General features: G+C 33.5%; 1 protein-coding gene across 1 annotated transcript in view; it reads left to right on the top strand.

Annotated features, from left to right (window-relative positions):
- Positions 1-13004, top strand: part of LOC114876116 (limbic system-associated membrane protein-like) — a 139823-nt gene that overhangs the window by 85829 nt on the left and 40990 nt on the right. Inside the window, exon 2 of the mRNA XM_029187201.2 lies at positions 653-747. Within this exon, the coding sequence (XP_029043034.1) occupies positions 653-747 (95 nt within the window). The remainder of the gene's footprint in view (positions 1-652; positions 748-13004) is intronic.

Here is a 13004-nt window from a genome sequence, read left to right as displayed (position 1 = left end):
CCGTTTCAATATAATTTTGAAACTCTGTAATTGAATTGTAAATACATGAGCTGATATTTGTGTTTTCGTGAAACTCTAATAGAGGCTTTACGATTAATTGACAGAAGAACATGACGGACCGTCCTATTTCATATTCTCTGATAGCAATCCAGCCGTAAATCTAGAATAGATGTTCACGTACCTCTTACACGAATCTACTGCATCTTTGACCTTTCTATTTCAGTTGAAGACTGAGCTCTCTATATTTTACGCTTTATGTGTCTCGTATCTATCTAAATTGATTCAAACAGTTTCCACAGCGGAAAGCTTTACTTGGTTAGTAATATACAAATTGAATAGAATTTCTGTGGTGAATATAGAAATTCTAGAAACTCCAATAAATGTCTTTATCATGTAACAATTTCAATATTCAAGATGTTTCATCAAATCTGTTACAAATTAATATTTATGAATTTATAAGTGTCGTAAGATGACTTTTTTTTAATTTCTTTACTATTGCTAATAAGTACATTTTTTTACTTCACATCAATTACCTAATATTTATAGCGTTTAATATTCTATAAATATTAAGTTATAAAAATTGTACTTGTTGTGAGACCAAAACCAGAATAGGGCGATCACATATTAATTATATAATTTTGCTTGTTTTTAGATCCGAATTTCAAGGAACCGATTGCCAATGTAACCGCATCAGTTGGACGAGAAGCAATTCTGTCCTGCCTGGTTCAAGATTTAGCTGGGTATAAAGTGAGTCATTGAATGCAATCAATTTTTTATCAGTTATTCTTTTACTTCTTTTCTATATATAATTTTTAAGATGTCTTTTCCATAAGATATCTTTTCTTGTGAACTCCAAAACCATTTAAATCCTATTTATAGTAATTCTTTTTAACTTTAATGATAGCAGAAATAATTTACCTGATTTAAAAATTAACGCTCTGTGTACGTTGTTCTAAGCGGAAGAATTAATTAGTTGGTTGAAAGCAAAAATTGAAACTTCATCTATAAAATTAGAACCTTGAATAGAACAAAATCCATTTCAAATTGGATTTCGTGTAGGTACATTTTTCTCTCTGATCTTGTGGAATCATATTCACGTAGTAGTTGAATGCGATTCATGCATTTGAAATCAAACAATTTTTTATCTCAAACTACTTTTTCCATGCCGTTCGTTTGAATCCTGATTTCTTCATAAGCAAATGTTTGCTTTTAATACACCAAAATTAATCGTTACATTATTATCGAAGCTATTCAAGGAAAACCACTTTCCCAAAAGAACTTTTTTGCAAATTTAACATGCCAGACTGGAGCTATCGAAAGTTTGACTAGGTAATATTTTTATGATGAACAAATTTTATTTACGTTGTTAGATATTGAATGGCCGATTTTAAGAAACAGAAGGTATGAGACAATTTGGTAACAAAATTATCGCAATATGGCACTTACGTTACATCGCTTCGAATCTTAAAATGATTATACAAATACCTCGTTAATGTTCTTAATACGAACTGGCTAGTTATCAGTTCCAGCAAACAATGGACTAGAATCAGATTCGTGCATTGTTCCATTAGGGGTATCATTCAGAACATTGTTCTGCAAAGCCTGCTGGTAATTTAATACAAAATTTAGAGAAGGGTTCACTTCGAGGAAGTAAAACTCGTAGATTTAATGCTTGGTAAAACAGTATTTCAAATAAAAGAAATTATTTCCCAATTTGTGCCACATTAATTAATTCGAAATAATTTGTTTTTCTAATTATTGAAACATATTTTTTATTTTACAAGTAAATGCAATATATGTATATATTTTGAAATGAATATTTCTCTCATTATACGTACAATGAAATATTTGAGTCTTGTTTTCATGAAAGTGTATCTAGTGTGTTATTTATATTCGTATATAAATGAAATTCTCTCTAGCATATAGCTGTGCATATTTTTCCGTTCACAAATTTCTGTGTAATTTTATATCTAGTTACCTTTTCTTTTTTAAATAATAATCGTGAAAAGTAATATTTGAAATGATCAAATTTAAGGCATGAAATATTATTTCAGCTAATTATTTCTAATTAATGTTCAAAAAATCATTATATCAATCACAATACAGAATTACAATAATTGCAATAATCTAGTAGAAATTGTATTGTGGTAATTAGTGTTCAAAAGAATGTTTTTCTTGTCGCTATCAGGCATGTAGTTTAAAGCGTGATAAAATGAATAATTCATAAACAAGTAATGAAGAAGACGCGATGAAATTTATCGGCAGTACTTTTGCTGCGTATGTACTTCACGATAGCAGGTATCTCAATTGCAGTAAGTCACCTTAAATGGTAATACAATGCTAATAATGCAGAACAACGGATAAAGAACTTTTATTAACGAATTGTCTATTAATTGAGATGTTGATTATCAAAGTGGTTATTGTCACTCCCAGCCATTGGTGCATTTTTATTAAATAACATCATTTTTCAAATGTAATGTGAATACGTAAGAAAAAATTATTATTAAAAATTACATTTAGTTTGATATTATATAAATTATATAAATGCAAGCTGATGCTTCCTTTTTACTTTGTCATTAATTGCATACTTGTCATTAATGTGAATTATTATATATCACATATAAACTGACAAATTTTTTTATGAAATTGATTATAAATTTACAATATATGCTTTGAAGTAAAGAAACATTACTTAATTTAGCTTAAATAAAAATTATTCGATGCATACGTAATGTCAAGCTTAGAAGTGCTTCATTCTCAAAGGATTCTATCTCCGGTATGTATCCAATAAAGATGAAACCTTTCAGGAATTATTATTTTCAAACTGCAAAGAGGTCTTTTTCCAACTGCATCCATGGTATAATATGCCAACTACAGTACATAAAATATTATTTCATGGTGCAGAAATAATATCCTACGCAATTCTACCAATTGGACAGTTGGGAAAAGAAGCAAAAAGAATCCAACAACGAAGATATTAAGAAGTGTAGGAGAGATCATTTTAGAAACTGTTTCCGAATAAAAGACATGGAGAATACTTTTAATAAAAACTAATCTAACCACTAATCAGAAGAATGCTTTAAAAGTGTCGAAGACTTTTATATACATATCAGATGGATAACTATTGATCTGAACCTATTCCGCAGTGAACAAATATAACTCATTACATGAATAAGCATCTTGAAATAATTCTATTCAAATAGAGCATAGGTTAGATGGAAGTACTCAACGGTAATAGGGAATTTGAGGCATCATCGACAATATTACAAGATCCGCAATTTATAGATCTCTGTAAACCCGGGATTGGAGAGATCAGTAGACTAGAATTAGGAAGATCGACAAGCTATGTTCTCGAGACGGTAAGCACTCAAATCTTATCGGATTCCATCCTGACGTCATTCTTACCCTTCTTCTCTCATCCCCTAATTGGTGGCTACGAAGTTATTACCTGGATACATCTCCATTGGCAGCTCTTCGGTTAATTCGTTCGAATGAAATTACATTGTATAGGTTGGGAAGAAAATTGACCGTATTCTTCAGACAAGGACCCGTTTTTATTCCTCCCTGTAATGTTGCTAATTAATTAATTAACTGTTTCGCTGCTGTACGAAGGAGATCCTTGAGACTGAGGGATAGTCAGAGTTGGGACGTTGAAGAGAAAGAGGAGGAGGAACAGAGAGAAATTCACTTAACTTTTTCGTGAACGTTTAACGAGGTCAATGGGTTAAACAACCTTCCTGGATGTCTATGCTCTAGATTCCTTTTTGCTTGCCGGGTACTTTCAGTAATACCTACCTATTCTGAGAGAGAGAGGGAGAGGGTTGGCCACGTTTGAAAATATCAGCGACCGGTTTTAAGTAATGGTTTTCAATTATAACGAGATGGAATATCATGGAAATCGTGGAGATTCGTTACCCTCTGATGGTGGCTTTCTACAGACATCGGTTCGTCAGAAACAATTACGTTCCTTGAAAGAACGAACCGCGCCACTTTAAAAATGACACTACCTTTCACAGTGTGAAACGTTAATTGCCTTTATTTTAGCTGAAAGAAAATTCTTTGAACGAATTGCGTAGTAAAAGGAAACGGGCGAAATATTACGAAGAAGTTAAAAGTCCTTTGAAAAATGGGTAAAGGTACGGTGAACATCTTGCAAAAGAAATTCAATGTACTTTCATTTTATAAAAGAAGCTAAGAATTTAGGAAAAATTTGATTATCATAGTTGTATGTAATTTTGAACTCGTAATTAAAATGAGCGTTTCTGTCGCCATTATGACATTCTAATTTACAATATATTATTAGTACCTGTTTCAAACTTCCAGCAAGTATAGAAGAGAGTATTTATTTAAAAGGTAACTGCAATTTAAGTAGGTGCAGTGCACATGTCTATTTTCTGTACTCTACTACAGTTTCAATGTACCGTGTAACGAATTAGGAAAATTGCATAAAATATTTACACAAATTTCTTCGACATAATTAATTGATTTACTTCTTACACCGGCTGCTTTGAAACTGTTTCCGCTACGACTTCCAGCTGTTTTAATTAGCGTCGTGTATTGCAATGAAAGCGCCATCATCCTGCTTTCACGTTTAAAAGGGTCACGTTAACCTCACAGTACTATAAAGTGCTTAAAAAGTATAAGCATATACATTTATATGGATTAAATGCTGAGAAAACGTAATCGTGTGTAATGGTAGATGTGGAGTCTGAATAGTGCAGAAGTACTGGAAAATATTTTATAAAGTGTTACAGACGGGCAAATAAACAGTGTAGGGAAAAGGGTCAACGCGCGATCAGGCAAAGAAAGGGTACAGTATCGAGCACGGTAGACTTCTGTATAGACGCTGTGAATGTTAAAGTCCCCATCACTCGTGTTTAAACACTATTCAAATTTTTGTATTTTTCAAATGCGCGTCCAATATTACTCTGGATTTTCCAAGTATTATACCGATTGGTGGAACTTTTTTTCCCTACATCGCCGTTTTTCTTAAAGAAGCTTTTGTTTTTACGTGGAGGAAATCTTCAACAAGACACCTTCAGCCCCCCTGGGGAGGGGTAGTGTGGGATTCTTACCCACTAAAACCTCCACAATGACCTGCATCGGAGCTAGAGGAGGGCCCCGGGACCCCTAACGAACACGCCAGGACCATCCAACCCTGGGGCACAGGCGCCCCATCTCGCAGCAGGGTCAACCCTTGACCCTCCCCCACGTGCTATCACCGCCAACATAGGGCCCCAGTCCCGGCCACCTGCAGCCCTGCGGGGCCGCACGATCAATGTTGAGGGAGGGGGCATCCTCCCCGCCCCGGTCCTCCTCTTCTGGTTCTTAAAGAAGCCTACAATGCTCGATGCTGTACATTCGGGTAAAACGTAGGTTTCTTTTCGTTAAAATTACGAGTAAAGTGAGAAGCATCCATTTACTTTCGAATTTAGTAAAACCTAACCTGTCTTCGTACGTAAAGAACAAAGATGAATAAGGATGGCTGGTTGTGTCCTTCTTTTACACCTTCCCCTTAATCGAGGGAAGCCCGGGTTGCACGCGATCGTACAAACGATGTGCTGTCGGGCAAATGGAAAAGAGTACGTAGATAGTCAGACAACTAGAACTCGAACGCGGAATCGTAGGTGGTCAGGCAAGTAGAATTGCGATGCGAAATTCGTAAATAGCCAGACAAGCAGAATGGCTGGTGGGTTTTATGATCGGACGACTGGAACGGATATATGGTAAAGTTGGCGTGCAGAAGAAATGCAGATCCGATTGATTATAACGTAATTGGCTCGTCCATTGAAACACAATAATAAAGACAGGACACATTTTCGTTATTGGCCGAAATGGCCACATTTACTAATCAGATCATATACCATCGCGTGACGAAGAAGGTAAACGGAACATATTCAGACTGACTTGTGAGTAGAACAGGGCGATAGGGTATAGCGTAGACATTTCTAAATGTTAACTATCAATATTTGACGCGTATCACCTGCGAATAGGAAAATTATGTGTTACCATGTCATAGTGCACCGTCAAGAACCTAACTGTGAGTTTTATGGAATTTGCAAGGGGTTGACTGATATGCTGGTCGCCACTGATTGGCACCTCAAATTTTGAGTAATCGGGCAATTAATAAAAGAAAGAAGATTGCAAATTGTGAACAGCGCCAGTATTCTAAAAATACTTCCTAAATATTGCAAATCATTCTCATCATAATCTACGGGATCATGCGAGTTCAGATATCGTTTCTTCAAACGTTTCTAAAAAGCACACCGTATTTCAAGCGCATTTTTCTCGAAACTATATTTTCAAACTCGCTGACCGAAATATCTCAAAAGCTACAGAATCGATTTACTTTAAAATGTGTGGACTTATTTCAGGGCTGAAAAACTGGTCTTTGAATGAGGGATTTTTCATTTGCGATGCCAAAAGTTTTTCATGTCGGCGAAGATTAGATCCTTTTTATGTTAAAAATCATAGACTGGGCAGTTTAATATAACATTTTTGGGGGAGGAGGGCAAATATTTAAAAAATGGTCGGTACACAAATATCTGCAATAGTTAACGAAATTTCATTTTGACAAAGAAAAATGTTTACGTCCCTATTGTCAAATTTCATTGAAAGTATCATTTGTAAAAAAGAGATGACACTTCACTGAGCTGGGAGATCAGCCGAAGGGGCGATATTGAAAAGTACTTTCATCTGGTTGGGTTGCATGGCATGAAATTCAAATGAATGTATTTACAAAAGCTAGCAGGCTAACCTGCGACCGACATTACACTCTTCTAGACTGAAGGGATCGGCTACCTTAACTGAAAGATGAGACATTGGAAAAGGGTGGATCGGCTAGGTTAGAATAATCGCGCCGTTTATAAGCCACGAGTGCGTCATTTGACTCTTCCGATTATCCATTACGATGACAAATAACAATTACGGTTACAGTATCTCGCGAAAGTATTCTTCACTTCCTATACCACTATATTAAATCAATTTAACAATTGGGGGTAAACATTAAGTCATTAATTGTGGTTTACAAATGTATGTACATATATTAATAGAGTATTAACCCTCGGACGGCGGACCATGAAGAGAGCCGCAATTTTAATGTACTTTTGAATTTCATATTAGAATTTTCATTTTTTAAATTTTACTCTGTTTCTTTAAAAATTCTTCTTCTAATATATAAGATCCTTTAATTTAAACATTATATATTTAACTTTAGATTAATATTTTTGTAGGTATATGTTTTGTAAATTTGGATCATAATTGACCTAAGCTGTTCAAGGATTAATATTCTCGATAAATACTAATCTAGATAACTGTATTTACAAAATTTTACTTAAAAAATGGCTGGTAGTTAATTTGCTCCTGGAAACCGTGTCACAAAGAAATCTGTGTTCTCCGACTTAGCGGCTTGAAGTTTAACAATATTTCTTTAAGGTACTTTATATAGTCGGTTATTATAACTAGAGTAGATGTTAGTATTTGAGAACAAGGGAGACTTTGTTATTACTCCAAGCTATAATATTGGCCAGCTGGCTAGTCATAGCTTTTCTCGAGGTTTACGGTTCCGTTGCTCGGGTATCATCGTGCTTTGAATTTTAATTGCGAAGTTTAAGGGTGCCTTTGGGTCTAAGTATTCAGTGAATAGAGAGCGTTAACTACGATCTTGCTTAATTCAGGAATGTAGAGGGAATTCCATGGAACTTTGTTCCTTGGTTATCGTTTGCTAATCAGCGGTTACAGTTACTCCAATTCGAAAGTTTCAACGTAGTTTTGTTAGTTCTATCGAACTCATTGTAGAACAAATATAAATACGTTTCATTGACAATTGTTGTGAAACATTAACATGAAATTTTTTGCCATTTAATGGTCCGTCAAAATGATTCTCTTGTATTTTGTTTTTGCATTTTGTTAAATTTTACTTAGCATTGAAATATTTATATTATTTTAATTATTTTTTATTTGTAAAATAACTATTTTGCACTCGCATCATTGTTCTTTCAGACCAACGATATTATTGTCAGTTTTAACCAACGGTTTGTTTAAAAAATTTCATGCATTTTCCAAGTTAATTCATTTTCAATAGATTCAGAGCTACATTTGCACCACCAACTCTATTGTTCGTTCACAATGCATTAGATTACTCCAAATCAATCTCTATTTGCAAACATCGTTTTCGTTTTCCCTCAATCGAAGAACATTCGATTCATCGGTTTTCGGGCCACGGATTAATCATGATTCTCTTTAAGCGCTGATCCATCTGTTAATCCTAGCCTGTCCTTCGGTTCAACCATTTCTCCAGTTCAATTTATCGTATTATATAATGACAGACCGTTGATTACACCTAAATCGATAACTGTTCGGAACAATTGTTTACAGTTAACTTACATTATGATATATTCTGCACCTGTTATTCAGATTTAGTGGTACAAAGTTGTGATACGTCATTGACTTATCCTTAGATCAATATAAGGCATCACAATCAGGGTTGATTGTGTTATAATTGCATGATAAATTGGATATATGCAAATAACAAAAAGAAGCTTATGTTAATATTTATGGCATATTAGTATGATAGATACTTGAGACCTGACAAAAATAACTGCATAAACATTTCATCAATACATATAGTCTACAGAAGACTATCGTGTTTGATATCGTACGTTTATCTAGGATCGTTGATAACTTTCAAATAGATATGCGGTCATTCGATTACTGAGAGACACACGAAAATGGCTTATTATTCGAAAATAAAGGACTCTTGAACCCATGTTTATGAAACACTCGTTATTTGTTTCCATGAGTACTGCCCGTAACTAAAGTTTACCACATTTCCTGAATATCCTGCATATTTAAACGAACAATTTGTGGACTTGTGAGAAAGTTATCACCACCGCTACCTTTGAAAGCAAATCCAGGGAACACTACTGCAATTCCATTCAGAACATTTTGGAAAGTAATTAACTAAAAAAAGTACAGCAATAATGCGTTTGTAACACCTTCAGTAAGATTTAAGTTCTGCATATACATTAATTATTCTTATATGTACTATCATTCTTTCATATGTACATTATATAACTCTTCGTGTATAAAGTTACTAAAATTGAGGAGTCTCAATTAATTATTTCGCTTATTGTTGTCATTCTAGTTGGTCCTCGAAAAGTATTCATTACTCTACTTCCTTCTTGATCTTAAATTACACAATAACTGCGATACTGGAGCTGTTGAAAATTTTATTAAGTAGCATTTCTATTTTGAACAAATCTGATCTATTATTTTCGCAATATTTCATTGTATTTATTACCCGTAAATTTAAACTTCTAATATTACTAGGTAAGTCAAAGAATTTCTAATAATACGGTCGATAGATTTCTATGGAAATCCAAGTGGAAATTCCTATGGAAATTCACTCACATATGCGTGTCATGCAAATCAACGCGTTAACCCTTAACTTTAGAGGAACAACGAAATTTTTAAACAAATGACAATCAATCGTTTTAATAAATAAAGTAATTGTGGTATGTCAGACCCCACATTACCAGTGAAGGGTTAACAACGTCCAATTAATTTAACTCAGCGTTAAATTGATTAAAAACCACGATGAGAATTGTTAATATTGCCTAATAGTATATTACAAGCAAGTTTATATTTGACTGGCTATCTTTTAATAGTTCATGAGCACTTTGTAAAAGAGAAGCGATGCTTGCAAATAGACTCGAACCTATACGTAGGTTTAAACCCTTTAAAAGTTCTTTGAGAATTGTAAGAAGTACTTTAAAGTAATCGAACCATGGCCAAGTACTGTTCGAAACTTTTATGAGTATTGTAAACTGAATGGTTCTCCATTTTGTTTACTGCTTTTGATTACAATGCTGCCCTCTTCTCTTATCCTGTTAACACGTTGACCATCATAATGGTCACCGCTAACTGACGTTTCAAATAATGCAATAAAAGAAAAGAGTAATGTTTCTTATAAAGCAATTATCTAAAACAAAGAAAGGCATGATTGAAATCTTTTACATTGGAGGTAGGGACTAAAGGTACATAGCAAAAAAACTTGGTTGGTCAAAAGTGCTATCGCAGATTTCGTTAGAAACTGAAAATCATGGAAAAAAGGGGTGCAGTGTATGTTAAGAGCTTTAACAAAAAATGTGGGTAAAATTGTAGAACAGTTAAACTGTGGGTCTCGTATACCCCTAATAACAACCGAGGGTTAAACAGCTTTAATTGTTGTCAAAAAAACATAATTTGTTAAATGCTATTGAAGAAAGTAAAAACCTTTATTTTTCATCTTTCGTCAGTGGTACTTTCAAATTTATTGCATGAAGCATCAAAGCGTTCAACAAATTGGTCATTTCTTTTTCCTTTTTCTTTTTTATTTCACCTCGTTGCGCCTCAATCGCTTGGAAATTAGTGAGTTAAATTACGAACCTCCTTGACGTTACGTAAAACTCGCCTTCGTTTGGTTTAGTTTACTCGTCCCGCGGAAAGTTCATTTCACAAGTTTTGAGATCATTAGTTACCAGGTAACCAACACTACATTACACTCTTAAACGCATAAATTTAACGTTAATTCGAATTGAAGCTTTTCTATCTCGTATATCATCTACTGCTTTTATGCAGTAATTACTAGGTTATCATTATCACTGTATATCGAAATAAATTAAAATTTATTTTCTGTTTGTTTAGCCGCGGTTATTTCCAGGATAAATTGCCTGCTTTTTTTCTCTATGATTAACCTTTTCACCACTATGATTATCCACATATAGTCGTTTGTTTTGGAACGATTATTGCATACTGCGAGCCATTATAGTCGTGTTTACATTTCAGAATAGCAAATATGTAATTGAAATTTTGATATGACAATTAGAAATAAACATTTTCCATTGCAAATCAAATGTTGTGACCAAAATTATGTTATTCACCTTCAGGTATAGAAATATACAGTTCCTGGTAGAGATGACCGTAGCGATAGGGTTAAAGTAATTTCTTGAACAATTTTGGTACCATCAAAATTCAGTAAATATATATTTACCGAGAGTTATTGCCTTAAAAATTTCTATTGTAAAAATTACAGGACATGTTTATTTATTATGTTACTACATATACAAAAAGAAAATTACTTTTCCTCGGTTAAAAAATCATCCAGTTAACAGGTTATACATTTGGCAACCGTTGACTTGCTCAGCCATATTCACTGTATTTATATCGCGTTTGTTTTGCGTTTTCATAGCAGTGCACCGTTTTTACGAGTCTAAAAGTGCAGGATGCAGCCACGTGATTTACGAACCATTTTACTATACGAGTTTCAAGCGGCCTTAGATCCTATCCGAAACTGTTGGGAAATCAATATCGCATTTGGCCAAGTATCAGTTACAAAACGCATAATTCAACGTTGCTTTGAAAGGTTTCGTAATGGAGATGAGAGCTACGAAGCTTGAGGAAATTCAAACCATGTTGACTGTTTGAGTAATCATTGTTTAGAAACGTTAACAGAATAGGTATACCGTTATTAAAATTTTAATTGCAATTCAATTTTCATTTTAAAATTGAAGAATTTTGTTTAATGTTACATTTTTAGTAACCATTTTGTATTTAGAATACGGTACTTGTTTAGGAATGAAATATTAGTAATAACTGAGTTCAATATTCTTGAGCAAATTGTAGGCTGTTACGATACGAATTGTCCAGTTCAGAAAGATAGCAACAGAAGAACAGTTCGGTTATTTTCAGTAGCTGTGTAGTACAAATAGCAAACAACATGTAATTATCGTAGAAACGCAAGAGAAGGTTACTCTCTACTGCTCCTAATTGCGATTGCAATGGAATTTTGTTTCCAGTACTCAGGGGATAGGTACATATTTAGATCGAGCATTAGCGGACAAATTAGCTGATCTTTATCCTTCCTGGAACGGTGCAATGTTCATTGAAGAAATAAAGCAGATAAGAAAAAAAGTCAAACTGCTGTAATTCCACTTTTTGATCCTCTTTTGATATATTATTATTCTAATTCATTTTGTAATATTTTAATAATACCTGCACTTTCTGGTCAACATTTTCGGTATTTTTTAAACAACATCCCTTATTTAATTTTGAAACCATCTTCGGCCATAAAATCACGATATTAATTAGAATAATTTACATATCATCTTTTTCAGAAATATCTTATTAAACAACATTATCATTGAATATTTTAAAATAAAGCATCTGTAACTTCTTTCATGCAATTAATTTATTTTGGTAAGCACAGATACGTATACGAAGGAACATAAATGTACCAGTTGTTTTACACCGAAACTAAGAGGGAAGCAAGGTGGAAAATTAATGTAACGTAACGTTCCAAGTAAAGAGTTATAAAGATGATGTAAGACTGCGAAAACATTAAATGCATAAAGGTAGCGCTTTACTGTCTCGTTTACTGAAATAACATTTTTTACGACTTTCCTTGGACGAGTTAAGCTCGGATCCAGGATGTGCACACAAGGTGGTACAAACTGCGTGGAATATTGGTTCGTAAGCTGTACCAGAATTACCGTCTTACTTACCTGTCAGGGATATAGTATGCGCGTTCTTATCAAATCTTAATTATATTCGTTATTTACGCGATTAATGAATCCATATGTCTTATAATCAAGAAATTATGTTCCACTTAATTACGTTCTAATATTTTCTAATACCAATAAAATCATTTACATTTGCTATACTATTAAATTAAATAATTGAGGATGTAAATATTCCTAAATTACCTATATTTTTATATCTATAATATTACAAAAATTTACTTTATTTTTAATAAAGTGTTAACATTTTTCAATACTGATAAAATTATTTCTATTTGTTAGTATTTAGCATAGGTATATATCATACGTTCCCAAATTTGAATTATTATTAACCATTATTCTTAGAATCCTATTTTGCTCGGCACTGTACACTTTACCTTACCTACATATCGATGAAACAGATGTACCAAGTGTTTCACAAATGTTTCTCATTATACGTACTGCATC

This window comes from Osmia bicornis, chromosome 2, assembly GCF_907164935.1.
Source record: "Osmia bicornis bicornis chromosome 2, iOsmBic2.1, whole genome shotgun sequence".
NCBI classification, from domain to species: Eukaryota; Metazoa; Arthropoda; class Insecta; order Hymenoptera; family Megachilidae; genus Osmia; species Osmia bicornis.
This window is presented reverse-complemented; position numbering and strand designations above follow the sequence as displayed.